The sequence below is a fragment of the Spea bombifrons genome, chromosome 9, assembly GCF_027358695.1.
Source record: "Spea bombifrons isolate aSpeBom1 chromosome 9, aSpeBom1.2.pri, whole genome shotgun sequence".
NCBI classification, from domain to species: domain Eukaryota; kingdom Metazoa; phylum Chordata; class Amphibia; order Anura; family Pelobatidae; genus Spea; species Spea bombifrons.
Window position 1 is genome coordinate 18755591 of NC_071095.1, and position 18902 is coordinate 18774492.

An 18902-nucleotide genomic window follows, 5' to 3' on the forward strand; every position below is an offset into this window, starting at 1 on the left:
CAATCATGTGACGCTTCAGTGTAAATAAAGTTCAAATGCGTTAATAGAACTCAAATTTGGAGAGTTTTATATTATCAATCAGACCGAGATTAAAACTAACCATACAGCTAGATATATTAAATGCATCTGTATATCTGAAAGCAGCAATATGAAAATGCGGCGGTAAGAAAAAAAAAGGAAAGGAAAGGAAAGATCGAGCACAGGAGAAGGAGATTAGCAGATGAATAAATGGAAAAAAACAAACAATTGAAGCAGCAGATAAAACAAAAAGAGTTGTAGGTGGGTTAGGCTTCCTTGACCGTTACTACTGCTTTATGCATTAGGAAGACCTTTTGCAGGTTTGGTAGGAGAGGTGCTGATGCCTTGTATGGCCTCCAAAAACATCCATTTGGAATTTTCATAACAAGTCACTTAACATAATCTTGCATACGGTGCAGAAAAGTACTCAAGCAGAGTTCCTTTGTAATAATATATACCACTCTTCATTTAGCTTTTTCATTAGTTTAATTTTATATTTCATAGATTTCTGAGAGCACCATGAGAAAACCAGGGGAATAAAAGAGAGAAAGTAACCAATAATATAAAATATGTCAACAATGATAACTGTGCTAAATCCTGAATCTATCATGGTCTTGTAATCAAAGATTAGAAGAAAAAAAGATATTAAAATAAAAAGATATCAGACTGCCGCACATTATTTCAAGAATAGCTGACGTTCTTACGTTCTTATCAGTAGAATACAGAATAATAGTGGGGATAAGGGACATCCCACCAGGTGACTCTGGCACGGCTTTCAGGACTTTAATTCAAGCCGAGAGTGTAAACCGCAGAGATCTGGATACACTAGTTTAGTTAAGGATTGAATTTGGATGGTTGGTTAGATTTTTTTTTTGTTAACAGTTTTTATTATGATAGGGAAGTTTGATAGTCTAGTAGACTGAAATATCTTCAGATTAAACCCATGATAGCCAGTAGCTTTACTGCATGTCACAGCCTTGCTGGAGCTTCTTCAGTCCATTAGCGATGGCAGGCAACACAAAACGTTTGTCGTTTTCTGCTCCAAAGACACAGAAGATAGACCAGATAAAGCATATTTTTTTCATGCGTTATAAATATTTTAGCATAATACAGAGATATACAACTCCAGTTGTCAAGGGCCACAGACAGGCTAGGAATTCCCTGCACCCTCATCTAAAACCAAGTAGGTTTTAATTAGATGCCTGTGCTAAGGCTGGGATACTTTTTTGTGGTCCTCAAGGACTTGAGTTGTCCATCCCTGGTATAAAACATACTCAATGGTATCAATCACACTTGGACGGGCCATCTGGCGCACAGGATAAATGCCTGGTGGGCCGCTGGCTGACAAAACCATGCACTCTTCTGATCTGCCACTCCAGCTGCCATTCACCATCATCATACCCCCCGCACGTTCTTAAAACGAGGCACTTCCCCATATTACCAGACCAGTAATCTGACCCAGTGACTACTATTTTTAATGCTCATCATCAGGTGGGGTTATTTTGGTTAGAAACGGACATTCAGAATTCTGAAACACAGGTTTAGACCTGTAGTAACGTAGCGGAGTCCAAGTATACAATATATACACACACACACCTGAAGTCTAGGTCTGTATTCTTTGCATCTTGAAAATATGACAGCCTAAAAGAAGGCTTCCAAGATTAAGCAACAAGGTTATATTAAATTTCACAAACATAAGCGCTGCAAAGATCACATTCATTTCAATCTCTGCAGCAGTCTGCCAAATTTTACCGAGACTTCACACACTTTCCTTCTCTTGGAGATTAATTTTCTTAAAGTCAAACTGCTTTTGAAAGCGGAGCGACAGCACCACATGTCCTTGCACGCACCAACATTCATGCAAAGAAATTAAATAAATAAATAAAAAAAACCAGTATGTAACAAAAGAATAAATCCTAAAACCATATCGGTCCGAAGATACCTGCTTATTTTTTTATTTTCTTAATGCCCCCGTAGCTTGGTTACGCACCACCGAAAAGACAGCCAGTGTTATCTTTCTCTTGTTTATGCATATAATCCAATTTTTCAACACCGCTTAATTTACTTATATATTATTTAAATGCCATTATTCCACATATTGATTTTTCCAACTTGTTTTCATCCAAGTTTATAGTTTTCTTTGATGGGAAAAAAAAAGCTTTCAATTAATTTGGAGAAGAAGGATATTTTTCCCCATTTTGAGGCACAATTGGAGATCAATTCAGTATGTTTTTTTAAGCTTGGCTTTTTTAACCTAAATCACTAATTATGCTATTTTATTTTTTTTTCCTTTTTATTTACCTATGCAATGTGGCCAATGTATTTTTGTTTAGTCTTAGGTCATATTGTCATCTTTTCTGATAGTGGTCCATGGTCAGGAGGGTAAGCAGAATCGAGTTGCGTGGCTTGCAGGTGACTGGTGAGCTGAGGGATCATGAAAATAATTTTGGGTTCAGTTTCTACGAAAGACCCTTTAAATCAGTAGTGTAATGTACAGAGCATTCCATACGATTCTGGCATTTAGTCTGAATTTGGAATGCAGCACATTGTATGACGTATCCAGTGGTCATCTAACCAAACCTGGGAACTCTCCATGCCATGCCAGCCAAACCCATGTTCTGCCTGCTCCCCACCTTACTTTCCCCTTCTTCCAGCCCAGTTCCCTTCCATTAAAAGGCATTGTTGGGTGAGCCCAACCCGACCCTAAGCAAACCCACCTATAAAGAGGGAGAGCTATTTGCAGCCTAACCCAGTACATTAAATACCACCATACATATGGCGGCGTAAATAAAGATATACCGGCCTAAAAAAAGTAGATAAAAGCGATCAGAAAAAACTTCACAGGCGGCATGGTGTTCACATTCTACGTTTCTAGATCTCCTTAAAACATTAGATATAAGGCTTTAAAGCAACTAAAGCCCAAAATATAAAATGTATGCAAGAATTATTGAAGCAAACTTTTTTTTTTTTATTAAATGAGGCTGCCTTCTATTAATCTCGCAGGGTAGGTTTGGGCAAATACTAGTCACGAGCCAAATTCTTAAGGGAGGATGTATATATTCCTTACGGTTCACACACTCTTGAGCTCCGACACAAGGCAAACTGTACATAAAGCAAAGCCAAATGTTTTATAAGCCAACAGGATCAGGGGTGACACGTTAGACCTGTGGTTAGAGTTTGCTTATAAGTCATTTACAGCTGGAAGTTTGCACATTACAACACAGCGCTATTGATTTATCAGTAGCAAAATATACGAAGCATACTTAGGTAAACGCCAGAGAGGGAACAGTCGGGGCTCTGATTGTTGTGGAATATTTCAGACACAAAGCGAGTGTCTGGCAGAGGCAAATAGCGGTAAAGTCAAGACTAATATTTAGTAAGACCAGCAGCACAAACAAATTAGGTCTAGCTATTGCAGACTTCATCCAGAATTAAAAAGCATATTTACATAGTATTTTAAAGTATACAGCGGCTTCTCGACAAGTAAACTGCTCACTTACAGATTAGAAAAGGCATACGCGCGTATAAAAAAGCAGAAATGCTCGCTGGCTTAAAGAAACAACGGTCGATTCGGATTCGTGTTTACCAAGCAAATTTAGTAGCGGTGAAAGACATGCAATAAAAATATTTAGCCTCATCTCCCTGCAAACAGGCACATAACGCTATAGAGCGAGACCTATGCACTTTCATTACTTTTGTTTGGTTAGAGCGTGTGAAACATCACTGTACTCTCAGGGTTTAACCCCGAGTCTCAGGAATGTTACACTAATCTCAGGGAGAATGGGAAGATTCCCAGAGCCCATCACATTCTACTCAGGTTTAATGAGATTTGAGCATTCCGATTGTCGATTTGCTCACTGTTGAGCAAACCCCCTGCTTGAATACAGGTCACCCAATTCAGGATACCCTTACTTCCTAACAAGTAATGACTTTTATAAAGACTGATGTTTGTTAGGGACAATTGGTCGCCATCATCAACTGCGATAGCATCTTGTGTATCAAGAGTCTCGGGAACGGATCAGTTAGAAGAGCTCCCAGTTAGTATGGCCAGATTAAATTAATTTGTGAGCGTCCATAAGATCTGTAACTAGGAAAATGTATTAGTCCAAGAGAAGACTCTTTAGTTAAAGCGGGTACAGTATGGTGATCTAAAGTCCTGAAAGTTTATGTAAATCTACATTTTTGTTCCAATAAACCAATAAAATGTATCACTTGACTAGAGCCTCTAAGATCTATAACATAGAAAGTTATATCTGCTAATTCTCACAGTATGTTTGAATTTTTAGTATGAGCCTAGTGGTGGAAAGACATGTCAAGGACCCCTTAGGACACAGTGCAGGTAACCCCAACCCATTAAAAAATTAAATAGAAGTCAAGCTTGTATCTAGAGAGGTCATTTCTGGGGAGACTGTCCCATCTACTCCTTATGCAGACACCCACGTATCTGGCCCGAAGTTTTTTTTCTGCATGTCCTTCAGACATAAGCAGAAGGGAGAAAGATGAAAGATGGACAGAAAGAATCCGCCGAATAATAATAATAATAATAATTCTGTACGTTCTCCTTTTGCCGCTGGAATAAGCCCTGCCCCCCAGTCTGAACTGGTCATCTCCTCTCTCGCACCACACCGCTACATTCCTTGTGCTTTCTAAGGGCTTCCTCCACAGCTTCTTCTCATGGAGGGCAAGATGCGGGAGCATACTTCTCACAGCCGTGTTAGGCAAAGGTAACCACGTTTTAACCTTCCTCCCCCTCTTCTTGCATCTTTGCCAAGTTGTAGTCACTTCGCACTCGGCTGACGTGTCTGAGGTCTTAATTTCTTCTGCGCTTCAGAAGTGCCCCCAAAACAGATGTTTTTGTCTGTTTGTGCATCCAGAGCCTAAAGTATGAAAGGGCTGCCACCTTTGTGTGTATTCTGCTGTTATTGTGCGAGTTTAGCACTGGGTGGGCTTTATTTTATGGTGTGTGTGTACTTTCAGGGCCAGCGCAACATACAAGCCAAGGCGGTAGCCAGTCCTTTGAATGCTGCCGATAGACTACTGTGCAAAGGTACCGTCCTAAATCTCCCTGGGAAATGAACACAGACCTGTATGTAGCAGGTCGAGGCTGTGAAAGGTCTCTTTATACAGTCCGGAGCTACTGCTGCGGAAGATATTTTTATGGCCAAAGCTTATATTACACTCACTGTAATAACACGAGCCGGGAGTAGCCTTGTCTGAGAATTCACTAACCTTTAAGGCTAAAGTTTGATACTTTGGCCAGATCAAAACTTTTGAGAGATATAATGCTACCCTGGTGGTATGAGGACCCATACCATATTCTATTGACAGATTGCACGAATAGAATAAAATGTTTAAAAAAAAATTATACATTTTATGGTTTTTACAACAGAAAGCTGTAACGTGAATATATTAGAGGTACATATGGGTTTCAGACTGGTGGAATTATTCATGTATGGTGTCTGTTAATTTCATTGGTTTGGCTCTAGAATACAGTAAGGTCTAGAAGAGCAGGGTCCTCTCAGTGTCAGTGTGTAAATCGGGTCTGCCGCCTTTCCCATAGTCCTACAGCTCTACACACTAAAGGCTTTGTAATGCTGTGGGTATCTTTTGCTTGAGATCTGCATGATGGTTCCTCCCCATTAACTTATCTCAGGCCCACTGTTAAGTTACTGATTGTTGTTGATTGGTCCAGCCAGCCTTTGCAAGGGTGAAGACCAGAAGACAGGACATTGAATATTCAAGCCAAGTATACGATTCTATGTAATAAGGCTGTTGGAGCCACATATAGATATAGTTCATGTGATCACATATACAATTCTTAACGGAACTAAAACCATTGAAAATATTTGCAAGAGGATTGTCTTCCAACAAAGCCAATGAGGACTTGAAAGATGGGCCCTATGGGGTGCTTAAACCTTTCTTGCACTTACTTGTGCACCTTCTCCTCTGTTGCCCGTTGACAAGCAACAGCATGATCCAGCGATTCCTGCATTTCGGCACAATGGTTCTGGGCTTGTTGCAGTTGAAGACCCAACTCGTGGTTCTGCCTCTGGGTGATGCTTAACAGCTCTTCTCGATTTCTCAGAGCTCCTTCATAAATATTTATGGCCCTGGAGAACTGTTCCTTCAGATTTACTTCCTGGGACAAGGACTGATGCAAACTGCAAATACATAATACATTAGATTAAAAAAGAAATACAAAAACTCACGATGAGGTCAGCTGATCACCACCAAATCCAACATATGAAACTGATACATTTATACAAATACAGCTTTTAGAAAGCTCTTCTCCAAAACTCCGTGGAATACATTCTTCCATCAAAGGTTGTAACAGACAACACAGGCATTAGATTGCTATTTTGGGGAAATATTTTAGATTTTTAAATGCAACATACGGATGGTGGCACCATCTCAAAAATAATACACGCGCCAATATCGGACCGCAAACCCATAAGATTAGCGGGAAGTCAAGTCTTTGAAAGATCCTGGTTGCTAAATGCGACACAAAGTAACTGATGTGTTATTGAGACAATGTTCAGGCGGTTGACGTTTTGGCTCCACTAAAGAACGCTCATACATCTTACTCTAGCGAATAGATCCAGAGTGAGCCTATACATTTGCTACTGGATATTCCCTATGGTAACGAGAGCCATATATAAAAATATTTATATAAATTAAAACCAACAGAGAGTCCATTGTTGCCTAACCTTGAAATAAGGGAATACCAGGCCATTTAAAAGGTCTGTACTCCGCTGGCCTTCAATTAAGTTAGCCAATTAGACGCTCGCATTGCAACACAGTTCAGTGTCCAAGTCTTTGGGTTTAATGATAAACCTGATATCCCTTTCAATATGTAGCTCTGGCCACTTTATCGTCCCTGGGGGCGGAGGAGGGATAGATGTGGTCATAGGAGATCGGACGGGCGAGCTCGGCGGTGGGTGACTCACGGAATTTATATGCATTTTTTATGACGCAGAAAATGTTAAGATAAATACAAAGTGCTATTTGCAGGTACAATGAATAGCTCGTCCGAGAGAGTTTACAATTTGATGTCTGGGGCGCAAAACCAAAGCCCCGCGAAGGTTCCTGTGCAGCGACAGTTTAACAACTCACAGTAAATAAAGATCCTTATTCACCATTCAAGGGAACTTTTTTTTTTCTAAACTGACCAGACCGTCCGTTTGAGACAGACTAGAACCCTGCTCCTCAATCCCCTGACTCCAAACTTCATATATGTATAAAGCAGGTGTCATATTAAATACCCAGTTCTATTTAAACTGAACGTGCAGCAGCATTAAACAAGGTTATATATTCCACAATGCAGAAAGAAAAATCCCTTTCTCAAAAAACGTTGGACCTCCTGCCATAACTATCCGGCTTTATCTTTACTGCTATAGATTTCTTTTCAGACACACAGGGTTTAACCTTTATAATAGGAATCCTCTCCTTACTTGCAAATAACATCACTTTGTATTTCTCATTCTTCCAAATTTTGGTCTGGAATATATATCAGTCTTAGTGACTTAGAACAAAACAAAGCAACATAACTCACTGTTTAGCAGTTAAAGCCCACTATTCCATTAAAACATGAAACTTTAGGTGGTTGTATATAATATATATATTATATCTAACCACCTAAAGTTTCATGTTTTAATGGAATAGTGGGCTTTAACTGCTAAACAGTGAGTTATGTTGCTTTGTTCTAAGAGGGAATTTAGGCTGAAGGTTTCTTACTAAAGCGTCATGCCTGAACTAGGTCGTTTTAACGATGTTGCAAGTATTTGGTAAAATATTCCCAAATGGTGGACCGTGAACCCTTAAAGTGGGTCTTATCACTGCCCCCTTACTATCTGATCCCAGGACATGGAGTGGGCGTCCATAAATCTGATTACCTTATCACCGGCTGCAGCAAACAAAACAGGAGATACCCTTCTCTCAGTCCAAAGTCTCTGTTTTAACTTGAAAACAAAGCTACGTTTCCAGACTTAAAGCCACCTGTCTTTGGAGAGATTTTGCTTCGCTGATGACTACTCGTCACTATATTTTTTGTGCAAAAACAGTGAAAAAAAAAATATATATTTATATTACTGTATGCAAGAATAATCCTCTTAAAGTCATCGTTTCTCTGACTTCACTTCCCCATACCACGAAAGGGAAAAACGAATCTGATAAATAGTTACAGATCTGATTTATCACCCCGGGCATCTCAACCGGTGTAATTATGTTCCGTAAAAATGATGTAACAATAATAAGAAAAAATAAATAAATAAAGATGGGAAACCTTCGTTACATGCAGATTAACTATACCGTGTTCCTAAAACTCAGAGATGAACCCTGAAAAGAACTTGTAACAAATGTTAGCAAGACTGATCGTGATTCACATCTCAGTGGAACCTCTGCAGCGCATGAGACAATCCCCCCCCCCTCCAGGGCAAATGTACAAGTTTTGGCACCCATTGTTAACTGCAGCTACAGAACAATCACAATGTGGGAACCCATTTGCATGGGGGTTTTGCATTCAAATAAAATAAAAGAATAAGGTAACTGTCTGGATAACACCTTGCTTTGTTCCTAGCGGAAACCATGCCACGTACAGGTGATCAAAAGCAACTTGGTAGAACGGAGTATATTCTAAACAGAAAATCTTGCAGCATGTTTAAGGTCCGAACAAAAGGAAGGTTTACTTTCCTTGGAGGGTGGTGTTTAAATGGAACTGCCTCCCAACAGACATGGTAGGGGCTAATGCAGCGAGGGAAATTGAACATGCATGGGATAAGCATACGGCTCCTGAATCGAGACCAACGACTGATTAATTATTATTAATTATATATTATTTGGACTTCTGGATCCAGTGGCAAATCTTATGCACTTCTTGCAAACTGCATCCCTCTTCTGCTGGATGTCAACTCCCATCATCCCATTGTAATCAGATGCGTAGGACGTCCATTACCTCTTTTCATGGATGGACCCCACACAGTCATGTTTAAGTGGGGATAATTCTAATCCGCCGGGTACCCCCAGCTTGTTCGGTCTCTGGCCGTCTATTTAGGGTATTTACCTCCACTAACAGGGGAAGTTTGACCTGAGTTGCGAAATGAAACATGCCGTTTACCCATCATCACGAAATGTCAGCCGCAGCTGGGTCCGGCACCGGGGGGGGAGATTAATATGCATGCGCGCCGTACAGCACACAATATTTGAAAGTAATATTCCTGCAGAATGTCACTGAATATATTACTGCCTGTAATTGCCGGATGCACACACAGTAATAACTCAGCTTCTTGTTGCTACACAAACATCAGGAGATGGATTCAGGAGCGAGCACTAAAGGGTTCGCCATTCACCAACGTATTAAAGGCTAGTCGGGCAACAAGAAATAAGCGAGGGAGCGTATCCCGGACCACACGTGGGGTCAGATCAGGCACTTTATCTAGAAAGAGGTCAAGTGGATGCCAAGAACAATGCAAGCCGTAGGTCACCCGTCACGAAGTGACAATTGAAGAAAAAAATGATAGGTTCCCCAGTAATACTCCGAATTGCAGGTTTTATCTCCCTAATGGAATATAATTTGGTAATCACTAAAATCTGCCCCGTCATTGTCTTAAGAAATGGGTTGGGAACCTCTTTTTTTATTCTTAATTTGAAATATATTCATTTTCTTTCTATCCATGGCTTCGATCTGCAATAGACTATAGGATTTACACAGAGGTCGAAGGGTCCTGGGGTACTCCTTACAGATACTACAGATGTAACACCCTGCCTGGAGACGGACAGAATGGCTTTGTTTAGTAAAAAATATAAATCATCAGATATTTATGAAGGAAATAGCATATAAAATCCCACCGGGTATAATTGATGCCCGGTCATCAGTCTTCTGCACCAATGGCGCGGTAGCCTGCTAAACAGGTCAACGTGCTATTGCGACCGACAAAAGTGACATCATTACCCATTAAAAGGGACTCAACGATGTCAGTGAAATGCATCACAAGTAACAAGGAACACAAACACCATCCATCACTTCTATTAAATTAAAAGGCACCTTCACCTTGTGTTTATGACCCCATTTAGTGCAAGAATACGGCCCAAAAATGTTGTAAAATACTTTGGCAAAACAGAGCGGCCACGTCACACGACACATAAGTGCATCTGGTAGATTGTAAAAATGTTGTTGCCGAGAAGTGTATCTGTGTTGCCGCCGAGCTATTTGAATAAACGCAATTTATACCCTGATGGTACATCATGCTGATGCTGATAGTCAAGCCATGCATGGGGTGAGATCCCATGGACCCCCAGATGACTTCTCCCCTGTTTATCAGGTGTCTCAATGCACCCGTTCCTGATTCTGCGGGTGTAAGTGACCCCCAATTGCTGGACCTCCCCATGATGTCCATTACATTGTATCTCTACAATCTCTACACATATTATAGGTGTACCATTTCCACTACAGTATACCGAATGGCTACACTTTGCTCCACGCTGTTGCTTTGCAGATGTTAAAGCGATCAGTCATATCCCGTGCACTTAAAGATGCTGTCACAGCCTGTCCCAAGGTACTCCCAACAAGCCAGTTTCACATCCCTTTGCTCCAAAGGCCTTACACCACGATATGGAACGGAAATCAACCCAACATTGGTGGCCTGGACAGTGTGTCACGCGGTGTTCTGTCTAATTAAATGTAAACAGTACTAAGTGTCAAAGTCCAGCAGTCTGACATGGCTGCTTCACATACAAAGCCTACGTGCTCCACACCCCTTTATCTACCCCTCCTTCTGGCTTGCTCAACCAGCTTCTGTTCCTCCAACTCCATTTATTCAGTATCATCTCTCCTATCACATTCCTCTTTCCCTTTACTAGACACTATATAATATTGCTCATGCTTCCACCCTAAACTCTTACGGAACCTTCATGAACTTTAATTTTCTTTAATCTTTATTCAGACTTCTTCTCAGTAGCTTTTCCAACATGGGTTTTCTAACCCATCATCCTTCTCAACATCTGCTCTCTTCATAACCTTACAGCTAGGTTTCCTCCCCACGCTGACCACTCTTGTGAAATAAAAGGCATTAGCGATGTGGGGCATGCAGACTTTTTGAGTTTTTTTTTTTCCAGGTCATCTTCAGGGGAGAAGTGAGACTTAAAAGGAATGTGCGCCCTGGATGGTTACATATTAACCTAGTCCCTCTCTGATACCTTATCAATGGCTCCACACTCAGAAATACGCAGCACCCGCCCTACAGCCAAGTCTTGGTAAATATTTAATGGCTGTAAAGGTGTTTTACCTGTTATCGCACTGATATGCTAAAGAACTTTTTTTAAAAGCAGTCTTATCTCTCCTCTCTCCTTGTGTGCCTGATACTAAAAGATTCCAATGAGAAAGAAAAAAAAAACCCTCAACCGTCACAGGGTACCACCTCTTTACATATCTAACCAATGACACATATTGCGTGGTTGGTGGCGGTACCTGCCTTCAACTCTCCGTTCCTCACCTGGACCCAATGTACGAAGCAAATATAAATGTCATTTATGGAGGACTGAAGTTGTTCAACACATACTGAAAAAAATCAGGCTTTAGGAACTCAGTAAGTTTGCTCGAATACACCAGTTTGGCACCCTTAAGATCTTTTAAGGTTCCTGTACTGACTTCAACTTGTATGATGGACCTGATAAAATATGCTGATGTCCAATTGGGAGCCATATAGATCATATATATGATCCCTAACAATCATGACTGATACAAGTAAAGCACTCCATAGCTTGTTGATGGTAAGCGTCCCTGCCAAAACATTTCAGATATGTCTAAGCCCCATGTGGCACAAAGCAAGGCTACTTGATTGAATTATGCCATTCAAATATGCTGTATAAAGATATCTGACTGGCCACGTTCCACCATTGATTCCATTGGAGTAAGAGAGACGGCCTACTTAATCTTTACTGAAGATCCCCACAAGCCTAAAGACATTGATGCCTTCCTTGGAGACCACAGACACCAAATGAATGAAAATTATGATCGAGGATGCCATGAGTCAGTCTTAGTCCAATATCCCTTTCTCCTCCGCCACCACCCTAAATACTTAAAAACAACGTTTACCTCTTGATTCCCTCTATCGAGTTGTAGTTTTACACACAAAAACTTCAGGGTCCTCACTGCTTCTGATCCACCATAAGGCTTATATGCTATAGCTTTCCGGGAGTTCTGCAGCATTATCATGTGCAGCTAATAAAATTTAATAGCTGCAACAGAAAAATATAATCAATAATGGGCAACTATACTTTTTTCAATTTTGAATCTAATTTAATGTCACCTATCGACTGAATAGCACATTGGTTTAGAAATGTTTACGTGAAAATGTATTTCAATAACAGAAGTTGAGGCTTTGATGCCCACTTTTTTCCACTACAGATCTCCTTTCAGGGTTTTTTGGCTGTTGCCCATGGTGGGTGAAGTTGGGATCCAAGAAGTGCAGTTTTCCATTAAAAACTAATAGATAGTCCAGGAGAAACTAAAGTGGGAGTTTGGGGGAGAGTTCTGAACTCCTTGGGAACTTCCAAAGTTTGTGTCTCCTACCCGTCTTCCTTTCTCTGGGGGAGTGGCTTAGTATGGGGGTGGGGCTACTGGTACATGGAGCCCCTATATATGAGCAGGGAGTAGGATGTAAAGTGGGAGGAAAGTGGGCATGTCAATAAAGCGCCCCTTCCCAGAGATGGAGAAAAGGGTCCTGGGAGAATCTGAGAAGCAGAGCTTCACCTGCGGAGTTCTGAATTTGCCAATAATAGCATGGAGGGTTAATCTTTTTGTTAAAAATGTGTTAGCTTAACATTTTCATTAGAATTTCAGAGAGATTGGTTCTTGATTTCCTTTGGATGTTATTGTTTTTATTCCCTTTGTTTATTTAACCAGAGAACCCATCTGCGTGATCCAATACCAATCTCTTACAACCCATAATAAAAAAGTTTATTATTCATGATGATGGAGGCTCTCTCTTTTCTGGCTCTCCTTTCATCATTGTAAAAATTTAATAAAAAGTAATAAAAAATTCCCAAAATCTGCAAGATCAGAGGTTGTAGCAGGAGACAAGGGCCACACATATAATATATATATATACATACATATATATACATACATATATATATATATACATACATACATATACACACACACGAAACACGACAAAAATGTGCCGAGTGTAAAGTACAACAAAAACATTTGTTCAGCACCAAACCAAAATCAAAGAAATTCTTCCTCTTTCATACTCCTAGGTAAATAAGACCCAGCAACTCAGTTCCATGCCATAAGTTGTTGTTTAATGCAAATCTATTTTTCCCTTACATTTTCACACACAAGATGTTAAAAAGAAAGTGTACTTTATTGCTCATGGAAATATGTTTCGGATGACACCTGTCTCTTTATACTCGTAACAGCGTCCCTGTCCTGTAATAGCAGGAAGCAGGTGGAACAATGACGTTTTCTCCACGTAGATCAGACTCTGATGTGCTGGTTGAAACCAACCGGCCAACCGATTACAAATCAGGCCCTTATCAACGGATTGAGGAGCGAGCTGATTAACCCTTTGTAACACATCCACCCGGGATTGTGCAAGTCGGGGCACTTGATTACAGGGAAAGACCACTGAAGAATTAGAGGAAGAGAAGAAGAGAAAGAATGTGGCTTTACCGGATTTGTTAAGTATTCAGAGAAGTAGCCAGTCTGGGAAACAGTTAAGTGGCTTTGTGTTCCGCAGAAGCTCTTGTGTGGCTGTACAGTAATCTCAAGTGTGTTCTTGGACTCACGGAAAAACTATTCCTGACAAATGACATCGTTTATATTAATATGCAAAAGGAATACTGGTGCACAATGTAATGGCAGTTCAATGTATCTATAACATTGATAAAAATGTATCATTTCTGAATTGGACTTATTCTTTAGGGTTAAACTGGGCAATTGGGGTAGTATTTTATGGGATTGGATGTTAAATTAGTTAGCAACTAAAGTTGGGAGCAATAATAAAGTGGTGGAGATACATATTAATATATATTAAACACACCAAAGAAACTTAGGACACAGAGCTTCCCCCCTTCATCTGGTTGGAAAGCATTCACAACAAGGTGGGGCCAGTCATCTGTGGGGAGGGGCTAGTCACACAAAGGGGCATGGCTAGCCCCAGGCAGCCTTAAAAGGGTGGAGAGAAGGAGGGGCTGGGCGGGTAGCAGGCACGGTCAAAGGCCGCTAAACCCAAAACCATCTGTCCCTTTATCCTCCTCTGCCGCTCAAATTTTTTAGTATTCTACATCCCTAAAAGCCATAATGCGTATATAAATACATGCAATGGGTTAATAAAATGGAGTAAATACATAATTCTTAATTAAAATGCTTGATTCTGTTACATAATTACCTAAGAGGTCACAAAGTCACACAAAAATGAATAGGGAAAACTCCACCCCTGCCACACCCGCCACATCCCTAACCACCCCCCTACATAAACATTTTTCTCTTTAGCCTCTTTGCTGGCAAGTGGGAATCAGCACCGGCAAATATGGCACATTTATATCAATGTTGACATAACCCTAACCTCCATGAACATATATCCGAGTATAAATGGACCCCCCTTTCTATATTTTAGAGCAGAGAGATCAGGGAGAGGATGAGATAGAAGTGATTGGACCATTAGGTTTTTTTTGCTACAGGGGATAAAATAACTTCTAAATTCTTGTATGCGTTTGTTTTGTCTTTTTGTGTTATTTCACAGAAATTTAGGCGGAGGATGAGAACTTGCCCCTTTAAATAGTACTACTGATAAGTCAGAACTGGATAAACTTGATCCTCAAGAAAGATATATACGCATTTGCAGTCTTATGAATTATAAACAGATCTATTGAAAAAGTAATGCTCGATTCTTCCCATAGGTGCAGCCGGCTGAACTCTGTGTAACCCTTGTGACACAGGCAGAAGTTCCCAAATTTTAATCCGTCCTACGGCATGAACAATTTAAAGAGACCCGAAACTGGAACGTATGAAAATGTTAGTCCTTGTTATAATAATATCCCAACATCACTTTATGTAGGACAGTCCCGATTTCCAGAATGCCTGTTTTTGCGGGCAGTGGGGATAATGGGCCAGTTGGGGAGATCCTCTGACCTCCCCTGACAAGCCCAGGGAGCTGTGAAATCAATGGAGCACTGGGCTTATGCAGGATAGACATCCATCGCAGCTCCCATGAGGCCACCTTGTGACGCTCTGAAGTGAAGCGCTGCGAGGGGGCTCTCCGGGAATGGTGGGCAGGTGACACTGCATCCAGTCCTGCTCACTTTTGAATTCACCCAATTTCTTAAAAGCCATCGTGCTGGTATAACCGTGCATGGCCAGATGAGCCCTACTTGTAGAAGTTTAGTGTACGCACAATGTTACTTCATCCTATGTTGGCCACTACCTGCCTCTGGTCAAGTTGAGAAGACATAACTGGGAATACCAGAAGGACTTGTTACTAGTAGGGTACCCCAAGGATCAGTATTGGGAAACATATTTATTATTTTATTAGCTATATTACAAAAGGTCTTAATGGTAAGGTTTGTCTTATTGTAGATGATACCAAATGATTTAAGTAAATTAGAAGTATGGTCGAGAGTGTGGCAGCTGCAGTTTAATGTTGATAATTGCAAAATAACGCAGTTGGGATGTAAAAATCTTAATGGGGAATATATCATTTGGGGCGTGATTTGTCAGTGATAACAGAAGAGGGTCTTAGAAGTAATTTCTGATGACTTATGGGTAACCAGACAATGCAATAAAGCATTGCAAAAATCAACCAGGGCAATGGGTTGTATAGAGGGAGGTGATTGTGCAGATCTCTGGTCAGACCTCACCTAAAGTACTGTACAACGATAGTTCAAGAATTTGCAACAAGAAAGTTCTAGCAGCCGCAAGCCTCGCTTCTTTCAGCTGTTGTTTTCGCCTCTCGATTAGGGGATTTTAATCCTCAGACATGACATATTCCACTTAAAATTATTAACTTCCTCTATGTTTCAGGCAACGGTTAACCACACAGCCTTAAGGCAGGGCTCTTTGCCAATGTAAAATTAGTGGCCATGTCTAATTGTCACACAAACTAAGTTCTTCAACTAAAAGAATATAGGAAACACGACAGATTTTTTTATTTATTTATTTTTTTTTTTTTACTAAAGCTCAATACCGTATTCTACAAAAACCTCTAATTTTAAAAGTATATTTAAATGCTGTATTCACCTAAATATAATTGACACTTTCAAATACTGCCTTGCATCTTAATGTCATGGTGCGGAAGGTACCTGCACCCTTTAAACCCGGCACAACTTATATACACATACAATCATTAATTCTCTACTTACTGTGCCATGATGGATGGTGTTCTACTATCTAGACCTTAGACCATTCCGTTTAGGATAGGAAAAGCACACTACTCCATCAAGCCAGCACATGGCATAGCAATGTTATCCATCTACCCTCTGTATCAAATGTCATGCATATCTGTACTTTGATGGGTTATTTACTATTCTCCAAACACCCACATCTGACTTTTAATCTGCCGTGACCTTGAGGTCACCTTGCCATATCGGCCTATAAACTCTCCTACAGATACTCTACATCATACCATTCTTCCTAGATTCTAGACATTGTCTGCGTCTCCTAAAACAGACAATTGTAGAAACAGAAAACTGTAGAAAATTAAACACAATACACAAGCTGAATCTCTATACTTGACTACTTGATAGGTATCAATCTGTTGAATCGTGTGAATGTGGACATTGCTACGTACTTCACGCAAGGATGCTTGAGAGCCTACCTACTTCTGCACTCCTACTTCCTTGGCTTATCTCTCATATAATTTACTTCAAGGTCTTAAATCATCTCTTGAATTAAGCTTCCAAGTAAAACCGTTTACTTCTGAGCCTCCCTCCTGTGTCCTCTAACCTCTTACACTCTTTAAAAGCTTAACTGGCTACCTCTTGGGCTAAATATTTCATTCATATGGGTGATGCACGTCACTGAGAAGCTGTGGTTTGTAGGTATTACGTGGACAAAGCCATATATCTTGCACTATTAAGAAAGTTCGAGAAGGGCACAGTTCCATTATGGATCCCACTCCATAGAACCACAAATGGATAAAGTGTAAATATAAGTAAAGGTCCATCATACTTCTGCTGGCAGGCTGGGTCTTCAGAACGTTACATATGAAGACCTAACATCCAAACAGCAAGGAGTCCCCAGTATATAGTGTGCATATAATATGTAATCGGCCAATACGAATGTCGAATTAATGCAGATGACTGCTCATTGTCGTAACAATTCACTGATTTTTTCTATATATATATCTATCTAAACCGCCGTTAGGTAAGTAAAAGTTATCAAATAAAAGATGTTTATCAAACGCTCCACTACTAGAGTTTATATGTATTAACTTCTATGACAAATACATGACGGGAGCATAGTCGATCCGTGGGCCCCCTAGGAAAAAACTCACCAGAATACCCAAACCCCCCAAAATAAGACATGGACACCAAATTGCAGTGGAAAATTATTTATAAGTCCACAGCTTAAAAACACCATTCACAAAAAGTCATTGTCATACAAAATACAATAGAACAATAATATCCCGACACCACCCACACCATGACAATGACCCCAAATAATTTAACAACCAAAAACATAATAAAGTGCCAATTCTTTACTTTGCCAAAACTCCTAATAGGGGTATACCCAGATACCCCTACAGGTTCTGAGCCACAGACCAGCTCGAAACCTACAAAACATACCAACCAACAACCTTTAGTTAACTTTTACCACTCAAACCCCCATTCAAACTCTCCAAACTTGCCTCTCCACCCTGCCACTGTGACAAAACGGGAACCCCCCCAGACCATAAATAGGGAGGGAGGGACAACCAAAGGTCTGAAAGGATGATTATAAAATGAGCTCACAAAATGGCTACCAACTATTTATATGACCCAACCCCCTAACCTGGCAAGCCAATAAGATTAAAACAAAACCCCTTAGGCCCACCTCCTAGCCCTGTCAGGGCTCCCTCCACTAAGCTGCGCATGTTCCAGAAGCTTCATTTTACACAAACATATTGGGTATTAAATAAAGGCTGTGTTTACACATGTAAGAGAACCCCTGTCGTTCTAAGACCCTTCTGACCCTGTTCTCCCAGTAGTTACCTGTAATACACTCGGAGTGTCTGGAGCTCTTCCTCAAGCTTTTTATATTCTTCACTCACTTTGTCTTGATCATGCTGGAGAAAAGCCAACGTAGCCTCATCATGAAACAAAAAGAAAAAAGGATGAAACCTTCAAAGAGCTTAACATTAACATAGAAATTCAGCACATACCCCGCTCCGCAAACAAGCCGCACCGTGATCCGCTTCCAATACTTTAACTATAATGCTTGTTATATAGTCTATTTATATTGATTTAGAAACTCGTTATATTAGCATTATTACTATTGGATGCGCTATTCAGTATAAGACGTATATAAGAACATACAATAAAATCAAATGAGTAAGACGACAATGCTTATTTTACAACTCCTCAAGAGAGGTAGCATGTCCCATATGTACATGTTTTCTTGCTCCTTTGTGTGTGTAACCGCGACGCATGCATTTTATATAGACAAAGTCTGCCTTGTTTCTGGGTGGATGGATCCCAATCGAGAATTTCATAAATGTCTTCACTGCGTAAAAAAGAATAAATAAATAGTGTCTTATGATATTTTCACGCAATGCCAATTAAGCCCCAACATTCTGTATGAGAGCGCACTTGCGACGTGTCTGCACTGTAGGCAGTGCCAAGTTAGCAGACTGAAAGAAAGAAATTCACATCCTGTTAAGCCCAAACAGTAAACATTCTCCATATGT

At 40.4% G+C, this 18902-nt stretch overlaps 1 protein-coding gene across 1 annotated transcript in view; it reads right to left on the reverse strand.

Moving 5' to 3' along the window:
- MIPOL1 (mirror-image polydactyly 1) overlaps window positions 1-18902 on the reverse strand; it is a 102253-nt gene that overhangs the window by 3485 nt on the left and 79866 nt on the right. Inside the window, exons 10-11 of the mRNA XM_053474348.1 lie at window positions 18208-18302; window positions 5949-6179 (exon numbers count right to left, since the gene is read on the reverse strand). Of these exons, the coding sequence (XP_053330323.1) occupies window positions 5949-6179; window positions 18208-18302 (326 nt within the window). The remainder of the gene's footprint in view (window positions 1-5948; window positions 6180-18207; window positions 18303-18902) is intronic.